Source organism: Eretmochelys imbricata, chromosome 4, assembly GCF_965152235.1.
Source record: "Eretmochelys imbricata isolate rEreImb1 chromosome 4, rEreImb1.hap1, whole genome shotgun sequence".
NCBI lineage: Eukaryota > Metazoa > Chordata > Testudines > Cheloniidae > Eretmochelys > Eretmochelys imbricata.
Window position 1 is genome coordinate 103,164,536 of NC_135575.1, and position 24,758 is coordinate 103,189,293.

Here is a 24,758-nt window from a genome sequence, read left to right on the forward strand (position 1 = left end):
TAAATAAATAAATATTTATTTTTAATGTGGAGTTTTATTTTTTTCAGCTGGGGTCTTACAGTATATTCTGAAAAGCAACACTGGTAAGTAATCAACACCAACAGATGTGTGTTTGCCTGTTCAATGTCAACATTTTTTAAAAAGTGTGCTTGAAACCTAATGTGTGTGTGTTTCTTGTTTTTGTTTCATTTTTACCCTTTACCAAAAAATATTAGTTGATTTGTTGCAATAACTTTTAGTTTAAGCTGTCAGTTTCGTATCCTTGCTAAGATCCCCATTCAGCAAAGCCCCAAAGCACAGGCTTAAAACTGTGATTTGAAATCCAAGGAACTAAGCACATGCTTAAAGTTAAACAGGTGCATCAGTTTTTGTAGAATAAGGACAGATTCCTGAATTGGATCCTATATACATTGCCCTCAGTCTTTTCATAATATATATTTAATATATATTTTAAAAGTTCTTATGTGTAAAATATAAATAATAAAATACTAACAACATTAAATAATTAAGAGAAATCCAAGCAGGTTTTGAATGTCAAAACAAGAACTGCTTCTGTGGTATGTGACAACTACAGTTAGATACTTCATTAAGCTGTTGTTTATTTTAATGATACCACATATTGTATTGTAGGCACATGTGTTGTGATGGACAGGATACACAGATGGAGTGGATGACCAGTATTTTCAATGCACAGGTAATGCTTTGTTCAGAGGAAATAACTATTTTTAAAAATTCTCTACCTTTTCATATTTAGCGGTGAAACACTGAGTTTCACCAGTAATTTGTACTTATCTGAAAAACAATGAAACAAATATATGTATGGATGTTCTGAATGCACCATATATTGTAGCAAAAAGAACAATGCTGTGAAGCCAGTAAGGTACTGAAATGCTTGAGGTATACAACTGCAAGAAGATGTGGACTTAGCCCATGTATGGGCTATAGCTCAAGTGCTTACAAGTGATAGGTAATAACTGCTTCACATTTGAGCTGTAGGTTTTTTTGGAGGAGTTCATAGATTTCTCCTGGGTTTTCTTTTGTGTTACAGAGAATCTGGACAAAGAGAGGCAACCCACTTGCCTGTCACCGGTAAACATATTGGGCGAAATCCTGGCCCCAGTGGCTTCAGTGGGGCCAGGATTTCACCCATTTCTTAAGTCAAATAGAGAGATACCTGCTACTAAGTTGTAGGGAAGGAGGGGTATGGTTTTGAGTGGTAGCTCAAGAATACATCCATACAAAAGGATTTTAATGTGCTTGGGTAGTGGTGAGAGGGATTAAAAGATGGGGGAACATTTCACCCAGAGTGGAGAGCTGTACACACGACCATGTAATGGGAATTTTGAAAATGGTGATATATTTGCGTCAGAGTTGCTTCTACTTTTTTCCATGAGGATTCAGGATGCTTCTTGGCGAAGTCACTGCAGGTAACAGTTGACAAACGTTGACTCTGTGATTCCTTCATAAGGAAGTATTACATTTTACAGATTAGGTCACTGAAGCTCGGAAATATCAGACAACATTTAAATTTGGGTGCCTGTATCCATATTTAGGCAGCTATGTGTTTTTGATCTCCAGAGGAGCCGAGTATTGGGAGTAGCATGTGTTCAGCACTTCTGAAAATTTAGCTATTTTTCAGAAATAGAAAACTTTAAGTAAGCAGATTTGAAAGTGTTGTCCTTAGCCTTTCTCAGCTTTATTCTCCTAATGTAAAATCTTCAAAAGCGCCTAAGTCGCATGCTCAAGAGATATAGGCACTTAGGACTGTAAGTCCAAAGGACGCTAAGTCACTTAGACATGTCTTGCCCCTGCGTACCAAAATGGGATAATACTTACTTGTAGTGAAAATATTAAAAATTCAACAGGGCTAAGAGAAAAGTGATATTTTAGATGCCAGAGGTGAGGTGTTTGCAAATGTCATCCTTGTATTGAGTGTGACTGCAGCGTCTTGTCTGCCTGTGGCAGCCAGTGTTTTAAATTCTGTCTGTTTTCAGGTTTCACCAATGCTAAATATCTTTATAACCCCAGTTAACTGATGGGTATAGAACTTGAGACCTCCTGGCTTCCAGTCTGGTGCACCGTCACCATATAGGTTTCAGAGTAGCAGCCGTGTTAGTCTGTATTCGCAAAAAGAAAAGGAGTACTTGTGACACCTTAGAGACTAACCAATTTATTTGAGCATAAGCTTTCGTGAGCTACAGCTCACTTCATCGGATGCATATAGAGGGAGAACATGCTGCCTGTTTTGCTGGGGGCTGTTGTAATGCTAGTTAGAGCAAAATGCACATTTTCTTTTTCAAGAAAGTATTGAAACAGATGCAGCAGTCACATAAGCATCACAGTTAGCATCACACCACATCCATGATTACAGCTAAGACCTCTATAATTTGCATAACATGGTTGCAGCGCAACCAGGAGAGGATTTCAAGTGGATTTTCCCCTATACCACTTTCAGTAAAACTACCCAGTGGCTTACGTCCAGTGCATTTCACCAAGATGTGGCCATGGAGGCCGTGCGAAATGCTTAAGAGACACCTTACGTGGAACCATCCCAGAAATCTGGCACCCAACCTGCCAAATCCTCCTCTCCCCTTTCCTTATGTGAAAGATGATGAGGTGCCTCTTTCTGTGTAAGATACAGAAGCTTGCTCTTCCCCCCCCTTAACTTGCACAGCAATTCGACCAGCCAAATGTAGCCCATCTCCCACTCTGTATTGCAATGGCAGCTCTGGACACTACTGGTCCCACACTGGAAACCTGCCATGCAGTTGTAATAAGCAAAATAAAATTGGACAAAATAAACTCTCTCTCTAGCTAATTTTCCCAAGTTTCTTTGGGTGAAGAGAGGCTAAAAACTCTCACTCTGCTCATCAGCTGGAGGGGCAGAAAAAATCCTTCCTGACTTTTGTAAAAAGGGCACCAACTGAACATAAAGCACTGAAAAGCAGCAGCAGCAAACCTGTGCATAGCCAAGGGATAAATGGGATGTGGACAGGAAGTAGGTACAGAAATGGCCACCTACATCTGGGATATTTTCATACCTGGTTCTGTCCTTACACCACTAAGTGGGATTTAGGGTAGGTATTTCCTACTACCCCAACCCCACATGAGATGGCCCATCCCCTGCCACTACTGACAAACACCCTCTCACTACCTACACCATGGCTGAACAGGAGGAGAGGAGATTTTCACAATGTTCACTCTATTTGATCAAAGGTGATTATTTTTTTAACCTGAAGATGGTCTTTGGGACTCTTTATAACAAGGGTAAAGCTTGTCTGTGCAGAGCTTTCTCAGGAGCTCACCCAAGAATGAAGAACGAACTCTCACAGGAAGTAAGGACCATCACAAACCTCACCACCTTTCCCTCTAAATGCAAGGCACGTTTCTTTGACCTTTCCTTCTCTAACATAAACATATGGCAATGTGTGTGTGTATATAAATTCCAAACCAAAACATTCCACTGCTCCCCTGGGGAGAAGATGAGAAAATAAACATGTGACAAATGTGGAAGTAGATGACGCTGTTAAATTTGGCTTCCTTTTTCTTCATATGGAAGTCATTATACAGCAATATCAAACAATACAATGCGGTATATTCAAGGAGGTACGATTGCAGCGGGAGCCATAAATTGTTTAGAATTTACTGTGTCGTGTGCACTTATAGCAATATTAAGGTTGAGAATGTAATAGTTAGCAGCCCTCGCAGGCTGTCATTCTATTAAAAAAATGATTTCATTGTTAATGTACCTTCTGTCGTAAAAATTAATATATATGATTATCCTGCTTGTGTTCTGAGTATATAATACAGAATGGACACATGATTATTGCAATACATACTATATAATCATATACTTTGAGGGAGAGTCTGTCTTTGACCTTTGTAAATAGTGGAAGTGGGATGTGTAATGCACATCTCGGAAGCAACAGACTTTTCAAAACCTTGTCTTATTCAGCTCCTCCAGGCGAAGTAACACTTGTGGTTTCCATGGAAACAGCTACCAAATTGGAAATACATCTCATGGGGATAACAAGGGCAGGGTCTCAATGAATAGGTTCACAGGTTATTGACATAGGTTGCTTAAAAACAACTTATCCAAAGCTTAGTAACTCTGTTCAAGTCCTATTGACGCAAGATCACAAGAAAGATAATGTTACAACTCTGACCAGCAAGTATGGAGTGAAACATATTCATTAAATCAATCTGGAATGAAGACTTACAGAAGCAGTTCATATCTTTTGGGGATTGTTTAAACGGAAGAATGCATGGTGCTACTTTTTTCCCCCCAACTTCAGCATATTCCTCAATTTTTCATTTTTTTATTTTTTTTGAAAACTGTCATCTCATTACTCATGATTGAGGCTAAGAATTTGTTACGGATATTTTTAGTAAAAGTCACGGATAGGGCAAATAATGAAAAATCACAGAAGCCTGTGACCTGTCCCTGACTTTTACTAAAAATATCCATGGCAAAGTGGGGAGCCTGGTCAGCTGCAGGCAGGCTGGGAGTTTCAGGGGCCCCCACCCATGGGGGCTCGTAGCTCCAGGGTCCCCTCTCTGCTCGCAGTTCCAAGTTGAGGGGTCCCCCCTGCCTCCTGCAGTGTCTGGGAGCTGCGGGGGCTCCCCCTACCGCTCGCGGCTGCTGGGAGCTCCAGGGGTCCCCCCGCTGCCCGCTCACAGCCTTGGAAGTCACAGATTCCATGACCGCCACGACTAAATCGCAGCCTTACTCATGATATGCAGTATATAAATTAACAATATTAACAGGCTGTATTAAGGGAAGAATTTTATTCAGCATTCTGGTCTTTAGCAGATGTAGCAACACCATGAATTATTTGTGCCATTAGGTGGTAATGAGACACCACTGATCTATTTTTCCATGGTAAAATATTATTTGCAGTAAAATCAGTACTTGAAGATGTAATAACTCATGTTCCAAAAGATTATCATAAAATCTCAGAATGCTTTGTACATGCAAGTGTTTGTCTCTGGTATGAAGTTAATCCTCATCACCACTATATATTAGAAAAAACATTGTAAGTATGTAAGCTGGATTTGTTATCCTGAATCAGCATTTCAATGATGACCATGTTTAAAATTATTATGCTTTCTGTTCTTATACAAGATGCATTGGCATGATATCTGAACACATTTCTGTGGATAGATTTTTAGACAGTAGGGTTCATTTGTTTGAATAGTGTGATGAACCTAGATTTGAACTTCAAGATGAATGTAAAGAAGGCATATAGGTGTCAAGATATTTGCATTAAATTATCCAAAGGTAGAGTCTTTGCCGTTAGAAGAGGAAGAAGCCTAACTTGGTGATAGACCCATTTTCTCTTACTCCGTAGAAACTTTTGCTCTTTAGCTGAACAGTGTGGTATTCAGGGAAGATATTACTTATTAATCCTTTTCTTTTTCCCTCCTCTGATGAGGTAGGTACCATAGTGTTGTAAAGTTTATCCCACTATAACCTAATTATTCTAGTTTTCTGGCTTCAATTGGAGAAGTTTGGGTTAGTGTGGAAATTATTAATTTTGTATTTTGATTGGTAAACAGTAAAAAAAAAAAAAAGCCTAAAATAGGATCATTGTTTTCCTTAAGCGTGTGGCATGGTCATCCCATGGGATATGGCTCAAGTCCAGTCTTGAATTTAATAAAACTAGTCTGGACAAAAGGCACTTAACATAGTTATCTAGGAAATAAGGTATTGATGGGAAGATGAGGAAAAAAGATCTTTTCCAATTCTAATTTCTGTGTGCATGTATTCCTCTGAGCACATCATGGGGCTGACAAGTAAAGCCAAAATTAGCACCCTGATGAAGATACACCTTCAAGTACGTAGGCAGTAATTCTGCTTAATACTGCAAATAAGGGAACCTTGTTTCTTTGCTTAGAAAGAAAATTTGTTATTTGGAGTGCAAAACCTCTTTATGAAAGCCAGTTGAATATGTGACCCTTTTAAACTAAACAAATACATACAGAATTCTTGCAGTATATTCCATGGAGAATTTTTAAAAGTTTAGAAAACTCTTGAAGAATTTCAGAAATCATTGTAAGTTGAGCATCAGAAATTCTCTCTTCAGTTGTTTTGAAATAACATTCTGCATCCATCGGATAAATGCAATGCAAACACTGCCTGTTTCTCTGAGCTCAACCTTCCCAGAGACTTTCCACCTCGTTGAATCCATCAGGGACTAATGGCGTAACTGAGGAATGGTTACAGTTCTTTAATTATAATATGCTGTGGAGGAAGAAACTGCAATATTTGGGCATGCTGAGAAGGAAGAGTGAAAGATGATCTCCAAGTTATAAGCCTGGGTGATAAACATATCTTGTCTGAATTTAGAGGCCATGTACTAATGGCAGCAAACACGTACTCTTTCTCTTATGCCTGCATTTTGTGCTTTGCAAGACCAATCTACAGACTCTTTGCTCTTGAATAATATTTACAAGGTAGACTGGATATATTATATGTTCTCTTCTGAAAAGACAAAGATGTTTTGATATATTTCTGTTGACAAGAGCCACCTAGATGAGTCAGAACTATGAATAAGTAAATTTTAATTTTGCCTAATGAGTTGCAAATATTCATAATTTATTATTTACTATTCAATTAAAACTGTTACAGACACACAGGGTGGGATTCACAAGGGGGACTTAAGCTCTGAAGTCCCACATTCAGGCTCCACCTGACCACCTTAAAGTCACCAGTTGGGCGTGCGCACAGCCATCTAACTCCTGCCACTGCCCAGTGCCTAACTCTCAACAGAATTCACAACATAGGCATTTCCCCCCACACCTATCTTACTTTTGGGGCCCATTCCAGTAGACTGTGCAAAGCATGCCTAAACCCACACTAAGCAGGAGGAAGAGTGGTTTGTCCTTTAGCCCAATGCTTAAAGCATTCAGGATGTGGGAGACCTGGACTGAAAACTCTGTTGAGCTGATTTGACAAAGGGATTTTAAATGGGGTTTCCCACCTCTTAGGTGTGGTCCCTAACCACTGGGCTATTGGCCACGTTGGGGTGGGTCTCCCTCAATCTCCTATGTTAAAACTGTCTCACTTTGTTTAAATAATTAAATATTCATTGGACACCAAGGAAGTTAGTGTGACTCTATAGCCCAATTGTTAGGGTACACACCTGGGAGGCATGAGACCCAAGTTCAAGTCCTCCTGCCTCAATGATTATTTCCACACAGTAGAAAAGCTTCATCTGAAACCAGGTGAGTGTTCGCAAAAAGAAAAGGAGTACTTGTGGCACCTTAGAGACTAACCAATTTATTTGAGCATAAGCTTTCGTGAGCTACAGCTTACTTATTGCAATGCCTAAGTCTCCCTAGTGAATTCCACCCATAATTCTTTATACTAAAATGTAATTAATCCCTTCACCCAAAGAAATGCTGTCTACCTGTTTTATCGGCAAAGAGTTCAGTGGCACCTTATAGACTAACAGACGTGTTGGAGCATAAGCTTTCGTGGGTGAATACCCACTTCATCGGATGCATGTAGTGGAAATTTCCAGAGGCAGGTATAAATATGCAAGCAAGAATCAGGCTAGGGATAACGAGGTTAGTGCAATCAGGGAGGATGAGGCCCTCTTCTAGCAGTTGAGGTGTGAACACCAAAGGAGGAGAAACTGCTTTTGTAGTTGGCTAGCCAGTCACAGTCTTTGTTTAATCCTGAGCTGATGGTGTCAAATTTGAGGATGAACTGAAGCTCAGCAGTTTCTCTTTGAAGTCTGGTCCTGAAGTTTTTTTTGCTGCACGATGGCTACCTTTAAATCTGCTATTGTGTGTCCAGGGAGGTTGAAGTGTTCTCCTACAGGTCTTTGTATATTGCCATTCCTAATATCTGATTTGTGTCCATTTATCCTTTTACGTAGGGACTGTCCAGTTTGGCCGATGTACATAGCAGAGGGGCATTGCTGGCACATGATGGTGTATATTACATTGGTGGACGTGCAGGTGAATGAACCGGTGATGGTGTGGCTGATCTGGTTAGGTCCTGCGATGGTGTCGCTGGTGTAGATATGTGGGACATATCTGGGACATATCTACACCAGCGACACCATCGCAGGACCTAACCAGATCAGCCACACCATCACCGGTTCATTCACCTGCACGTCCACCAATGTAAGTGGGTATTCACCCGCAAAAGCTAATACTCCAATACGTCTGTTAGTCTATAAAGTGCCACAGGACTCTTTGCCGCTTTTACAGATCCAGACTAACACGGCTCCCCTCTGATACCTGTTTTATGTTTCAGCCATGAGGAGATTACATGTTGTAGGTTAAGATTTTTAAAGATTTTCTACTGAGTACATTTAATCCTTTGGGATGGGCGGGGAAGGTGAATGACTAAATCCCCTGAAGTTCCTTGGAAGTCTGAACCATAACTGTTATGACAACTAACTTATAGTAATAAATTAGTGGTATAAATGTTCCCTTACATTTAAACATTTACTTTCATATTGGGTCAGATAATTGTATTTATATATACAATTTATGTAGAATTTTGGAGCTAGAAAGCAAAATAGACACATTTGTTTTCCTAAATGTTGATTTTTTGTTCTATTGCCAATAGATATGTTTTGATATATAGTGTGGAGGGAACACCTCTGGAACATAGTATACTAAGACCTTAAAGCTCTGTTCACTTAGCATCTTGCAGTCCTCCAGCAATACTTCTGATGCATTTGTAGAAGCATCAACATAATTATAAAAAACCATGCTCCTGTTATCTTAAAAAAAAAAAGTCATTGTTTTATATGGAGCGATAGTACAACATAGTATATAGGCTTACTAAGGCAATTTTGTACATAAAAAGCAGTGTATAGAGTAAGGAATGCCAAGAGTAAGGAATTTTTGTTTCAACAGCACAGTGATATATGGCCACCAGCTGGAAAAGCAAGAAAACAGTCTATCACTAAAAATCCAAAGATTGGAGGCTTACCTTTAATTCCCATTCAGCAGGAGAAAAATACTTCTAAAACCAGAGGAAATGCAGAGGTAAGCTGGTGGTTAAAGTTTGTGTTGAACTTTAATTACAATGCTATATTTTGTTGTCCTTTTTAGATAGTCCAGGAGCAATACTCTCTCTGGAGTTGGATAAATGTGAGATGTAGATGTTTCTAATGTTAGTGTCCTTTGTATTGCTTTGCCATTAAAGGAATAGTTACGACAATGTAATTAAATGCATTATGAGCTAGCCCTGTGGCAAGTTGGTAAATTAACACTGGATTTGTTTAGTTAGAGCCACCCATTAGAATTAAATGGGATTTTTACCATGAATGTTACTACAAATTAATAAGGATTTTTTTTAAATAAAGTCCTTGATGATATAGCTTTGTGTGTGTACTGTACCATATATTTTCCTGTCTCCAAAGCAGCCTTGCACTTTTAGGTATCTATCCTAAAATATTAGTAGCAAAGAGCTCCATTTGAAAATTAAGTTAAGATGGAACTAAATGCTGTACATTTCAATTATAACATTATTAGGTTGTGATACAGCATGGTCAGAAGGCAGTAGGAGAGTGTTAGAAGCCTTATTCCCTGCAGAGGGAAGAAAGTATGCTATAGATTAATTAAAGCACGGGAAGCCAGTTAAAGCACCTGAAGCCAGTCACCTGATAAAACTCCCCTGCTTCAATCAGACAAGGAAAGGAGTTGAAGCAGAGTCAATTGGTGTTGGAGTAGAGAGCAGTTTGGAGGAGTTGAAGCAGAGTGGATTGGTGTTGGAGCAGAGAGCAGTTTGGAGGGAAGCAGAGGAGAGTTTGGAGAAGTGCTGTGGTGGGCTAAGAAGACCAAGACCCAAGGTAAAGGGACACCTGGTATGTGCAGAGGGAGGGCAGGAAGCCCCACAAGCTGAAGGGCAGGGGAGAGAAGTAGTCCAGGGGAAGGAACTGCTAGTTCAAGCAGTTTACTGCTATCCCTAGGGCCCCTGGGCTGGGACCCGGAGTAGAGGGTGAGCCCGAGTACCTCCCTCTCCACTTCCCTCCTGTAGAACACTAGTAGAGCAGTTAATACCCCAGTCCAGGGGTGAGAAACGGTGCCCTGAACCGTCCCCAAGAAGAGAGAGCGCGAGACCCATCAAAGTAGTGCCAGCAATTTGCCACAAGGCTTACAGAATAAGAAGTCTGGAGCAATGGTAACAGCTGTTTGCAGTGACTTACTCAAGTGCCACTAGACTTCTCAGATGAATGGTGTTTCTCAGTCTTAACATAAGTGATTTATCAGATGAACCATTAGCACCCAAAAAAGGAGCACTGAGGTGGAACATAGGAATGGGGAACATTTTGAGTGTGGAACAGAACAGTTGCTACCATTGACCCTACATAATAGTAATAACAACTAACTGTTGTATGTTTTTCATCAGTAGGCCTCAAAGCACTTAACAAGCGGGTAAGCATCCTTTTCCCCATTTTACAGATCAAGAAACTGAAGTACAGGGAGGTGAAGTGACTTGTTCAAGGCAACCCACTCACAGAACTAAGAATAGACCCCAGGTCTCCAAAGTCAGAGTTTAATGCTTTATCCACTAAGCCATACTGCCTCCCTGAGGCAGATGCATGTGTGATACAGTTAGTCAGTCTCTTCAGGCAATTCTGACATTGCTTCCTAAATGGACACTGAGTTCTGTTAACTCTATTTTTTTTTTATTCAATCTCCTTTACTCATTCAAAGACCTCCTTTAAATTTACCTTGTTCTATAGTTATTCAATAACCCCTTTTATTCCTACCATTTAAAATATTTTTTCCTGTAAAAAAGAGAAACTTATCATGCAATTGAAGGAACCCCATAATCTTGTTTTCATACTTTCCTTTTGCTTGATGTCACAAGTACAATGTAATGTTTATTATACTATCTTTAAGCTAGCTGGAGATTGAGCATTTTTTGGAAGTAAAGATTTTACCTTTCTTTCTTGAACTACATAATTTTGAATCTAAACATTACCAGGACCACCTTGATTTTGTTGTGCCCTGTTGGCAAGAACTCCATTATGTCATGCCAAACATGTGGCAGTCATATCAGAAAAAGGTTTATAATTAGTGCTCATAGTGATGTGAAACCTTAATGTTAATAACTAACTCTGCCATAAAAAAGAATCGAACTTGATATATAAAAATAGAGCTACACAGGTCCTGTTTGAATACCTTAAGAAAATTAGAATAAAACTAAGCATTGGAAAGGGTAAACTAGCATTTTTTGCATATGTTGTTGGAATCTAAATTAGTCGTCTTAAAGTATGCAACTGAGATAGTTCAAAAATAGGAGGAGGAAAAATAATATTTCAGTTTAACCAACAAAGGATTTGATTCCAAACTTATGAAGGTAACCATTTCAGTTGTGGCATGCATTTTCATTCCTTTTGATACAATAGACTGTTAAACACACGATGGTAATGTCCTCAGATCTGTACAAAGAATAGCTACAAACTTTCCCATCTCATTGTTTACCCCCTTTCTAGATCATTTATGAATATGTTGAACAGTGCAAATTGTTGAGGCACCCTGCTATTTACCCTTCCCTTTCCCCCCCCCCCTCTGAAAACAGACCATTCCTATCCTTTGTTTTCCATCTTTTAACCAGTTAGTGAACCATGAGAGAATCTTGCCTCTTATCCCATGGCTGCTTACTTTGAGCCTTTGGTGTAGGATCTTCTCAAAGGCTTTCTGAAAGTCCAAGTACACTATATTCACATGCTTGTTGAGACCCTCAAAGAATTCTAATAGATTGGTGAGGCATGATTTCCCTTTGCAAAAGCCATGTTGACTCCTCCCCAACATATCGTGTTCATCTATGTGTCTGATAATTCTGTTCTTTACTATAGTTCCAACCAATTTGCCTGATACTGAAGCTAGACTTACTGACCTATGATTGCCAGGATCACCTCTGGAGCCTTTTTAAAAAATCGACTTTACATTAGCTATCTTCATCATCTGGTACAGAGGCTGATTTAAATGATAGGTTAGATAACCCAGTTAGTAGTTCTAAAGTTTCGTGTCTGAGTTCCTTCAGAACTTCTTGAGTAATGCCATCTGGTCCTGGTGACTTATGACTGTTTTAATTTATCTATTTATTCAAAAACCTCCTCTATTGACACTCCAGTCTGGAATAGTTCCTCAGATTTGCCACCTAAAAAGAATGGCTCCGGTGAAAATATCCCTCACGTCCTTTGCAGTGAAGACCTATGCAAAGAATTCATTTAGCTCCTCTACAGCAGCCTTGTCTTCCTTGAGTTTTCCTTTAGCACCTTGATTGTCCAGTGGCCCCATTGATAGTTTGGCAGGCTTCCTGATACTGAAGCAATTGAAAAAAAAAATTAATATAATAGTAGTATAAAGGTAGCAGAAAGGTGATTTGCTAAGAAACCCATAGATCAATTTAAAAAAAAAAAAAAGGCTATATGAGGAAAATGATACCAACAAAGTTCAGGACATACTTTTCTGCACTGATTCGTATTTGAAGGAATTTTGCTGCACATGGACAAATAAAATATGTAGCACAAAATATAAATGTATGAAAAACATTTACCAGTAAAGTTTAAATTAAAAATATGAAAGGTAATGGGTAAATAGAATTAACCAATGTGCAACATCTTTAGCAGTATGTGCTGAAAGCACTAACTTATAATAATGTTTTTAGAAGTTTATTACACTACATCAAATGACTAAAATAAAAATATCCCACTTAGAGTAATTAAGCAATTATTAACCAGCTTCATGTTCCAGCACTGTTGCAAAATAGCTATGATATCAGCATCGGAACACGATCTGGACAGCTGTGTCGGGGATGACTGCTGTGGGAACGAAAGGGAAAAAATAGGTGAAAATCCTGTCTCCATTTTAGTTGACAGAAAAACTCCCATCAACTTCAGCAGAGCCTGAATTTCACTCTTAATATTTAGTGTACTCGGTATCACGTAAATGGTAAAAATTGTACCACCTTCCTCAAAGGATCTGCTCTCTGTATGTATTCTGAATTGTGTCTACTTACTTGGCTGATTAAAGTGAGGTCAGGGGGGATAACGGGGGTTATTGCTTTTTTTTTCGTCTTGTTAGCTTTGAAAAGCCAACACAGGTAAAAGACAGCATGTAAGATAGATTTGTCCATTCTTGTGCATCATCATCAGAATTATTACTAAATTAAATTTTACACCTCTGCAATCCCATTGACAGAAATAGTGTTGCACAGATGTAACCGAGGACATAATTTCGTCTGACCAATCTTTGTTACTGGTTATATGCAGAAGGAAAAAGGATCCTAGTTTGACTTCCAGATTATCATTATTATACCCATATTGTTTTTGCAGAGCTGGCAGTTAGAGGAAAATATCATCTTATTGTAAAACAGTTACATTTTTATATGGAAATCACTGGAGAACAATATGGTAATTTTGAACACAGGTCACCTTAGACTAGTGTTTGAAGCACATTACTAGTATGGGAAATCGCTTAGCTCTGTATCTTCTGTATAGTCTTATGTCCTCCTTTACTTTGTACAGCTGGCTTCATTGATTTCCTGGGTTTTATACAACATGCAAATGATAAATTATACATGTGCTGAGCCTATACTAGTGCCACTGAAAAAGTTCTCTGTGTGAGTGATATGCCCCACTTTAAGTAGAAGGAATATATATGGATCTGGTAGTTTATTTCGAAACAGAAGATACTTTTCAAAAGTGATTATTGTTTTAGGCCTTTTCCAATTTCATGTCAGAGCAACTTTGGGAAAGAACAAGGACAAAGAGAGCTCACTGTACCCAATTTAGCAAGGAGCTATATTGTGTTTTAAGAAATGTAATCACTATTTTGCTTCTTAGAAGATGCAAAATTGAAACATGGTTTTACTAGGGGTTGTAAATAAAATGCATTCTTCCAGATTGAATTTCAAGGCAGTAATTTAATACCATGGCTTGCTGACATTTAGAAAGCCCTCCAGCCATGTTACTGCATCTTCTGATCAAAATCGAACCCCTCATTTAAAGAGCCCCAGGGAATACACCAAAAAGTTATTTTGTATGTATTTATGAAGATTTTTTTTATTCAGGGTCATCATACTTATTAATTGAACTCTATTTTGTTTGTAGAGGTTTGCAGAATTACTGTTCAGACTTTATATTCTTAATATACATGGAAAATGAGACCATCCACCGCTATTAGACAGGATAGAACTACTGCAACAGTGAGGTTTTGGGGCAGCCTCTGAACTCCCTTGCACACTTGTGTAGTGATTCTTGGCCACTGTCAACACGTAAACACATTACAGCCAATAACTGTAGCCAGTGCTATCACTCCCTATTTCTGTGCTGGCCTACAGAGAGCCAGGGGTAGAGCCTTAGCTGGTGTAAATTGTCGTAGCTCTGTAGAAGTCAGTAGAGATACGACAGCTTACACCAGAAAAGGATCTGGCCTATGTATATAAGCCAGTTTTAGCACATGCAAGGGTATGAAGTGCCCATGCTTGGTCATTCTAAGGTTGACGTTCCCCCAGGTATCAGAACGCCATAATTCCATTAGCATCCACAGCGAAGTTGCTCCTGGGTGAATTTCACTCATAATGAATGGGAACTATAGTATCAGCAACCTTAACTCTCAATTCTTTCTTAGGAAAAAAATCTATTTTAAAATGTCATTAGTTTATTTTGCCCAAATGCAATGACAAAATATTATTATTCTTTTAAATATTGTGTGAATGTTGATTCAGCTGAAATTTAAGAAGTTGAGTAGAGACTACTTTAGTAGATAAAGAATGCTTGAGCTTTGGAGATGGGAGTTCACTTCCTTACTATGTATTTTGTTCCTTTTCCTTCCCTTTTGCCCAGTTAGGGGACTGGAATACATTTTTTTTTTCCAAGAGTGCTGTCCACTTGACTGCACCAACCAGACAAACAAGTTGTGTACTGTTGACAGTGGCATGCTCAAATCCCCTACGCCGGGGTTCTGAAATTTTTTCCCCCGAGGCCCATGTGTGTAACTACGATAGGCTCTTGTCAACTGCTGGAAATGGCTCACCTTGATTATCACTACAAAAGGTTTTATTTCAACACACACACACACCCCTGCTCTCTTGCTGGTAATAGCTCACCTTAAGTGATCACTCTGGTTACAGTGTGTATGGTAACACCCATTGTTTCATGTTCTCTGTGTATATAAATCTCCCCACTGTATTTTCCACAGCGTGCAGCCAATGAAGTGAGCTGTAGCCCTCGAAAGCTTATGCTCAAATAAATTTGTTAGTCTCTAAGGTGCCAGAAGTACTCCTTTTCTTTTTGCGATAAGCTCTGTAGCTCATTATTAACACTTCTTGAGGAAAATTATTAAATTTAATTATTACATACATATAAACTGCGATATTGTAAATAAACAATGTACATGTTTACTTTTCATTTTAATGTAATAATAGAAATCCCTAGCAATATGCACTCAAAAAAATGCTTGAAGATCTTTGAAATGAAACCGTTTTCGTAAAGCTTTAAAAAAAATGTTGAAAGCGAATTGTGTTGTGGTCAAACAGGAAAACACAATTTTGTATAAAACTGAACAAAAAGCAACACAACAATGTTAACAATTTTGTTAAAAATGCTTATTTCATTTTAAAACAAAAAGGTTGTCCAACTTTGAACGTTACATTGTGTTCAGTTTTTTTAGTGTAAAATGTGAGTTTCTCTGCTGTGTAAGTAAAGACCCAATCCTATTCTCAACTAATTAGAAAAGGAACAAATATTGTAATAAAATATAAAATAACTTACAGACAAGGAGTCTTCTTAATGGGATGGATGTGCCTGCTTTTCCTTGCAGTTTTTCCAGCTGGGGACATACATTAGTGAGGCGCATCCTGATCTCATCTTCACTTTTCAGCCTTTCAGCCAACTCAGGGTGCAGGCAGGGGGTAGCTAGGGGCTGTCTGTGTGCAAGAAGGTAGCCCAGGATGCAGACAGGGATACCTCGGGGTTGTGTGGGGGCAGGGGGCAGATGGGGGTAGCTAGGGGTTGTGTGCAGAGGTGGGGATAACTCAGGGTGCCAGCAGGGGTGTAATTCAGGATGCGGACAGGAGGTAGCTAGGGGCTGTGTGCCAAGAGGGGTCTTGGCTGTGTGCCAAGAGGGGTACCCCCACCTCTGCACACAACCCCTAGCTACCCCCATCTGCCCCCGGCCCCCACACAACCCCGAGGTATCCCTGTCTGCATCCTGGGCTACCTTCTTGCACACAGACAGCCCCTAGCTACCCCCTGCCTGCACCCTGAGTTGGTTGAAAGGCTGAAAAGTGAAGATGAGATCAGGATGCGCCTCACTAATGCATGTCCCCAGCTGGAAAAACTGCAAGGAAAAGCAGGCACATCCATCCCATTAAGAAGACTCCTTGTCTGTAAGTTATTTTATATTTTATTACAATATTTGTTCCTTTTCTAATTAGTTGAGAATAGGATTGGGTCTCAGGATGCGGGGAGGGGCTGTGCCTGAGAGACTGCTGCTGCTATGGTGCCTGTCCATGCGCTCAGTCCCTAGTTGACACAGTGGGGGCAGCTCCGCTCCTTGGGGCTGTGTGCATGCCGAGTCGGGCCTGGCCATGGCTTCGTACACCATTACTGTGGCCAGAACTATTATCTATGCTGCCCCAGCTCTTCAGCAAAATTGATTTTTCTTGTAAGCTGTTACGTAAAATAATGAGCAAAACTCACAATCTCAATATTATTGAATATTGTGTTAATTTGAACCATTGTTTCTGATTTCTTGTCTTTATTCAGCATATTAACGATGGAAAGCTGACATTCAGTGAACAAGATGAAAATGACATCGTGGAAGAAAAAAAGAATTTAAAAGAAAGAGCACATATCGTGGCACAGTGCCTAGACCGCAAGGAGGAGAAAGTGAGAAACCATGTAAAAAAACATAGAAGCTTGATCTGTGTTGAGGACGCAGGTGCTGACATTGCTGACTTACACCAAAGTCCCTATAAAGAATCAAGGACACTGAAGAAACACGAGAACAAAACAAACAAATCTAATTTGGAATCTGATAAGTTGCCACCAAATGTTATTCAGGAACTAAATACAGTTCTGCAGAAAAACAGAGCCCTCCACGAAGAAACCTAAAGCTGAATTTGTAAGAGACAGATCAAACAGGTCAAAAAACCTGATTATTCCAGGCATAAATAGCTTGTTTGTTAAAGTGTGTGTACAGTTTGTACAGTGTAGAGACGATGAAATGTGTTTATATACAGCTGCTGATTTTTAAATGACAATTATGTATGTGCTGGTAATATGACATAATTTAAGATTAAACAGAGTTTTTAAGTGTAGAAAATTCCTGGTATGAAACCCTGGAATTTAAAGCCAGTGGGAGTTTTGCCATTGACTTCAGTGGGGCCAGGATTTCACCCATCATTTTGAATGCAGACTTTGTTAGTGTTCTAACCAGAGTACTTCAATTGAAAATGACCATTTAAATGTTAAGTACAGTTTGCTTATGCTCTGTATGTCCAGAACCCTTTTGTCAATATGGGAGAAATCTTGTAAAAAGAGACCAAAGTGCACATACGTACTGTGGTTGTCTAATAATATATAAGAATAAGTAACATGAGATAATCGGATGACAAATCTTGCAGTATCTACGCTCTGCTAAACAGGTTGAAATTGATTTAAAGAAAGTGTATCTAGGGGACTGGCTAGCTCATATGATCAGGAATGTGAGGTAAAACTTTCATCTTTAGGTTCCTCTTTTGGATGTGACAAGCTTGGTAGTGACAAAGTTGTTATCTGATGGCTATTCAGTAATCACATGTGAAATGAATTTCCTTGTGAACAGATGGCTCAATCACAAAACCACCCATCAAACTGGCACTAATTCATCCTATCACAGAATGGCCAGGAATGAAATGAGCATGGAGACTAAATTATCTTTTCACCCTTAGAGGTGGTCCCACCAGATCAAGATGGAGCAAGAGATTGATTGAGGCTGCAATCTGTGCTATAGCTCTTCTGAGGATAAAGAGAGGGTTCAGGCTCTACCAATCTAGTACCCTTCAGGAGCACTAAATTCATTAATATTGAGGAGGGAAGGGAAACTGCCATATTTCATCAAGCTTTATAAAGTGTAATATTGTCCTTATTTAATTAACAAGCATATTTTCTGATTTTTTTTCCTGTTGCCATATTTCTATGAAAGCAGAAGCAGTGTCCTCTGTGATTAGCTTGTTCCTCTTCCTGATATGAATGGATGTCATAACTGTCGTTGTTATGTCACAGTTATGTCTCATGGTGGTTAGCACTGAACACATCAGTCTGGAGGAAGTTAATTCTGAAAGAGAAAGCTGCCATCTGAATACAAGTGTCTTGGTAATCTGTATTTTCTGAAAGGAAGGACAGAAAAGCTACAATTTTATGGGTTTTTATAATGTTTTATTTTTAATAGTCTGCTGGAATGTAGCAGTAGCAAGGTTTCCTCTATCACTCACTTTGCACTTACTCTGTTCGATCGATTGTAAAATCTAAAAGCAAGTTTGTAATTTTTTCTTTTATTTTCCCCAGTGCACTTTTGATTATTTTGTTGGTCTTAATTTGTAGCATCAGCTTAAGTCCCATTTGCTTAAGAGTGCTGAATGTGAAATACATTCTTAAATGTTTTCCTGAATCAGGGCCTATCTTTGTGGGAAGGACGATATTTCAGCAAAGTGCTTATGCTGTCTGTCTGAGGCTGGTCCTGAATTTACTGTTTACAGTTATTCATGTATTTCCACATAATTTTTTTCAGTGTCATCTTAAGATGATTGCATAGTTGATCTTTTATTGTGTCATTAAGACTGTTGTTCATTCTAGTGCAGAGGTCTCATGCACCACTGGAGTCCCACATTAATAGATGAAAATGGAGTGGTGGGAGAGTTTTTTGTATTGGGTGGGTGTGCCCATATAAGAGAATAACATGTTCTATTTTAATCTTCACTGAAATACTGCAAAAAAGTCTTCTCCTGGTTTGACCATAGCTTGCACAGTTGCTGCAAAGGGTACTAAAAATGTAAGGAAAAAAGCTGCTTGCTTGAAAAAAAAATTCAAACTGAATATTGTTTACTTTTCAACTGTGGTTAAACTACCTGAATTTATGGCTGTTGGATTATCAGTGAAAATATTTCACATAAAGTATAAATAATCTTTCAGTGTTTTCTACATGCGTAATACATATTGTTTGAACCATGGGACTGTTTAACTTAAACACAACTTCTGTAATAAAATGGAAGTGTGATTACATTCGTTTAAAATTCATTACTTGTGAGTCTCTGATTTCGATTCAAATTATTACCTGATGTTCAATCAGTATTGCACTAATCACTGAGACTGGTCCAAGAACTGAAGAATAAATGTATTATCTGTAATAGTGTCGTAATGGCTGCTGTGTTTTGTATGTCATCTATTCTGGAATGGGATGGAAACTAATTTCCAGAGAATAAATATTTTCTTTAAATTGTGTTGTGTAATCTCTTCAGAAAAAAAACCATCAAGCCAGTGATAATAATTGTAGCAATTATTTCTATGCATATCTCCATACCATTGCTACTAATCCTTGCAGTACCTTTGTATGGTAGTAATTAGTTATCCCCACCTTACAGATGAGGAAAGAAAGGCGGCAACTAAAATCTATGGTTTGCACAAATCATAAAGTGTCAGAGCTGGAATTAAAATTTAGGAATTAGTAAATCTCACGTCCTTTATTATATTAGACTCCCTACTTAGAAAAGCCAATAAAGATCCCTACTGTTTATCCACACAATGTCAGTTCTCTGTGCATTTTCAAGCTCTACTGAGAAAAGTTTTTAAAATACTGTTAGCTCAGCCGTTAAAAGAGCCACTGAAGAGTTAGCTAGATGTTGTTTTATCCTAGGAATAATCACCAAACTTACATTTCCAGGAAGTGAAAAAGATGATGATGTCGGAAGGTATGTTGTAATACAGAGAGTAACCTTCTCAATATACTTAGTGTTGCATATCTTAATTACTTTATAAATTTATTATGGAAATGCACATTTATATTAATAGATTCTAAGGCCAGGAAGAACCACTGTGATCATCTAGTCTGACCTCCTATATAGTACAGGTCATAAAACTTCCCCAAAATAATTCCTAGAGCATAGTTTTTAGAAAAAACATCCTCTCTTGATTTAAAACTTGTCAGTGATGGAGAATCCACCACAACCCTTGGTAAATTGCCCCAATGGTTAGTTATTCTTGCCGTTAAAAACGTACACCATATTCTTCGTTGAGATCAGAAAAATGTTCTATGCTGTACAATTTACTTCAGTTCATGGCTGACCTTATAATATGTGCTGTTCCTGGTACTGCAGAATGCATTTCCTTGCAAATTATATCTTGGTTATATAAACAGTAATCCTTTTTTAAAGAACTCAGTTAGTATTGATTTATCTGGTACTGCAGACTACTTTGGAACTACTAATTTAGAATAAATTTGAGGTTTGCTGTATATATGAATAGTTTAATAACTTGTCATTTTCTTTCCTATCTTCATTACAATACATACTAATTAAAAGCTAATGATGTTGGTGTTCTGATATGTGCATATTTAAATCTTGCAATAGCTTCACTTGGGTGTCCTGCACTGAACTTTTTTTGCTGTTTATTTTCCCTTTGCAGGCTATTTGCATGCTCAGGCTATCCATTTTAATTTTTCAAATTCATTATGAGGTAAGATATCTTGAACTTGCTCAGTCTGTATTTTTAGTGTGGTGTCTCTCCAGCTTTAAGAAACAATAAATAAATGATTGCGTCTGAAACTTTTTTAATTCATGAAAGATTGAGTGTTCGAGATAAAATAAATATACTACTTTGCACTCAATAAAAGCATCTAAGGACCACATCCTACCAAGTATCGAGTTTCACAATGCTGACCAGTCTCATCTGTTTAATGGTCCCAGTTCAGTAACGTATTTCACCATGTGCATAACTTTAAGCATATTGACAGACCCATTGACCTCCTTGGTAGATAGGGTTTTCAGGTGCTCTCAGGCTGCTTTCATTTAGATGCTTAAATATTCTTAGACTTCAATTCTTATGTGGTAACTAATTGTTTTCCCTCCTCCAACAGTGATATTATTATAATATAGACTTTAACAGGATACTCTATGATAAGTAGATATTTAGCAATTCTTCCAGAAATTAGAGATGACAATTTCAGAGCCTTTCAAGACTTAAATGCAGAACATATTTTAATGTGAAGGTCTTTTAAACAGCCCTACAAATTGTCTCAACCTGGGCAACTTTTCTTACTAGTGCCTTCCCTATGTGGGTTCTGTGGGTAGTTATACACACAGTCACACTTTCACACATTCCAAAAAATAAAATAAAGTAAGGCTGGGATATATAGTCCACCTAATAAAAACAAAAGATGGAATATAGAAAAGGGAAAAATGTGATAACTAAATGATAGGGTGTTTATGAACTCTTCAGCTCTTGTAGTCTTCTAGACTCTTGAGTGCAGGCTCTGGAACTAGAAAGAATAAACCAGACAGTTATATTCTATTAGCACAACATTTCTGGCTTATGGACGAGCTCTGAGTGCTGGGAAAGACTGGCTAAGGCTGGCATGGCCTGTTTGTCGATGTCATGATTTAGAGCTGTCGATTAATTGCAGTCAACTCACATGGTTAACTCCAAAAAAAATTAATCATGATTTAAAAAAATTAATTGCACTGATAAATATTAGAATACCAATTGAAATTTATTAAATATTTTGGATGGTTTTGTACATTTTCAAATATATATTTAAATTACAACAGAGAATACAAAGTGTACAGTGCTCACTTTATATTATTTTTTATTACAAATATTTGCACTGTAAAAATGATAAACAAAAGAAATACTATTTTTCAATTCACCTCATACAAGTACTGTAGTGCAATCTCTTCATCGTGAAAGTGCAACTTACAAATGTAGATTTTTTTTGTTACATAACTGCACTCAAAAACAAAACAATGTAAAACTTTAGAGCCTACAAGTCCACTCAGTCCTACTTTTTATTCAGCCAATTGCTAAGACGCACAGGCTTGTCTACAATTATGGGAGATAATGCTGCCCACTTCTTATTTATTGCAAGGTGTTTACATGCCAGATATGCTAAACATTCATATGCCCCTTCATGCTTCAGCCACCATTTCAGAGCACTTGCTTCCATGCTGATGATGCTCATTAAAAAAATAATGCATTAATTAAATGTGTGACTCAACTCCTTGGGGGAGAATTATGAGTCTCCTGATCTGTTTTACTTGCATTCTGCCATATATTTCATGTTATAGCAGTCTCTGATGATGACCCAGCACATGTTGGTTTTAAGAACACTTTCACTGCAGATTTGACAAAACGCAAAGAAGGCACCAATGTGAGATCTCTCAAGATCGCTACAGCACTCGACCCCAGGTTTTAAGAATCTGAAGTGCCTTCCAAAAGTGAGATGGGTGAGTTGTAGCGCATGCTTTCAGAAGTCTTAAAAGAGCAACGCTCTGATGCGGAAACTACAGACCCCGAACCATCAAAAAAAAGAAAAAGTCAACCTTCTGCTGGTGGCATTTGACTCAGATGATGAAAATGAACATATGTCGGTCCGCACTGCTCTGGATCGTTATTGAGCAGAACCCATCATCAGCATGGACGCATGTCCTCTGGAATGGCGGTTGAAGCATGAAGGGACATATGACTCTTTAGCGCAACTGGGATGTAAATATCTTGTAATGCCGGCTATAACAGTGCCATGCGACAGCCTATCCTCACTTTCAGGTGACATTGTAAACAACTTGTTTGAGTGATTGGCTGAACAAGAAGTAAGACTGAGTGGACTTGTAAATATCTTGTGACGCCAGCTACAACAGTGCCATGCGAATGACTGTTCTCACTTTAAGGTGACATTGTAAACAAGAAGAGTGAATCATTATCTCCTGCAAATGTAAACAGACTTGTTTGTCTGAGCAATTGGCTGAAGAAGTAGGACTGAGGGGACTTGTAGGCTCTAAAGTTTTATATTGTTTTGTGTTTGAGTGCAGTTATTTTTTGTACATATTCTACATTTGTAAGCTGAACTTTCGTGATAGTGATTACACTACAATACTTTATATTAGGTGAACTGAAAAATACTGTTTCTTTTGTTTTTTTACAGTGCAAATATTTGTAATAAAAATAAATATAAAGTAAGCACTGTACACTTTGTATTCTGTGGTGTAATTGAAATCAATATATTTGAAAATGTAGAAAACATCCAAAAATATGTAAATAATTGATAGTCTATTATTCTGTAACAGTGTGATTAATTGTGATTAATTTTTTTAATCGCATGATTAGTCACAATTAATTATTTTAATCACTTGACAGCCCTAGTCATGACTTCTCTGAGGTGGTTAGTCTTGGTGATTCTGGAATGTGGCTTATTGACTGAGCAGGCCAACCTACTCAGCCTTATTTTTGATGCTTAAGTGTTTAAAAAAAAAAATTCATTCCACCTTGCAGCTTATTCCTCTAGTCTCTTTGGCCAAATCACCTTTTACAGAGATTGGAAGACCTGAAGGGACCACTGTGATCATCTAATCTGATCTCCTGTATAACACAGGCCATAGATATTTGCTTGTAAGGGACTGGAGTGTAGGCAGTGTGGCCTAGTGGTCACAGCTGGGCTGGGGTCCACATGTCAGGGATGGCAGACAATGAGCAGGGGTTGGAGGAATTGCTAGAGCCGGGCTCAATAAGCAACCATCGGGGACAAAGTCAGGCCAATTCGGAGACCAGAGATCAGGAGACAAGGTGAGGTGTGGACTTGCCACAGGCCTGAAGTCTGTTCGGTTGCCCAGACAACTTCCTTGGGCACCCTCCAGAGTTAAATAGGCTGCTTGGCCAATCAGAGGACCGCAGGGTGCCGTCACTCTCGGTTTCCTAGGCAGTACTTGCTGTGGCACCACTCTCCAATGTGCTCCTAGACTACAGGTTTGCAAGGCCTCCTGGTGGCATTATGGGAACATCAGCTGGACCACGTTCGGCACACCTGGGTTCTAGTCCCTGATTCCTTACGTTCCTTTTTAACTAGAGAACATAATTTCAAAATTGCTAGGGATGGAGAACCCACCATGACCCTAAGTAAATTGTTCCAATGATTGATTAGGTTTGAGGCCTACCTTGAAGCCATGCAACTCAGTCCAACCATGTGTGAAGAACTGTCATTGTTTAATGGGTGTCAACTTGGAAGAGTCTCACTTAAGCTAACAATATTAGGTATTTTCCGTATCACAGACTGTTGGTCTAGTGAATCACTCAAAATATCAAAAATCTGGACACTAAAATGGCTTTTGAGGAAGCTGGCTTGGACTATTCTGGATAAAAGCTCTCAAAAAGACATGATCAGTTTACAGAAAATTAAATATAAAGTGCTAATAGGAAAATAAACCCCTAGCAGAAGAGTCATTCACTTAAAATTCATTGATCTCCAAAATAAAAACAAATTTTTATTTAGGATAAAATTTATTATCTCCACTTCTTTGCTAGACTAAAAACAGACATGTTTTTATTTTTGTTATTAACAAGTCAATTACGGTTACTTTCCTGTTTTGAAACTGGACTATAGTTCAAGCAGTTTATCTTTGAGTTCTAAATGTTGTGGAAAAGCTACTTTAAATCTCAAAATGGAAGCCATTTGAAATATAGTTTAATATAAGGGCTACATGCCTTCACAAGCTATTCTCATCACATCAGCATTAGTTTCCTTAGTTCTCT

The 24,758-nt window shown here is 38.5% G+C and overlaps 1 protein-coding gene across 1 annotated transcript in view; it reads left to right on the forward strand.

Annotated features, from left to right (window-relative positions):
• The window catches only part of ARAP2 (ArfGAP with RhoGAP domain, ankyrin repeat and PH domain 2), a 192,831-nt gene extending 173,449 nt beyond the window's left edge, over window positions 1–19,382 (forward strand). The window contains exons 30-33 of the mRNA XM_077815769.1: window positions 48–83; window positions 631–694; window positions 8,881–9,012; window positions 16,752–19,382. Of these exons, the coding sequence (XP_077671895.1) occupies window positions 48–83; window positions 631–694; window positions 8,881–9,012; window positions 16,752–17,099 (580 nt within the window). The 3' untranslated portion in view covers window positions 17,100–19,382. The remainder of the gene's footprint in view (window positions 1–47; window positions 84–630; window positions 695–8,880; window positions 9,013–16,751) is intronic.
• Window positions 19,383–24,758: the final 5,376 nt, after the last annotated feature.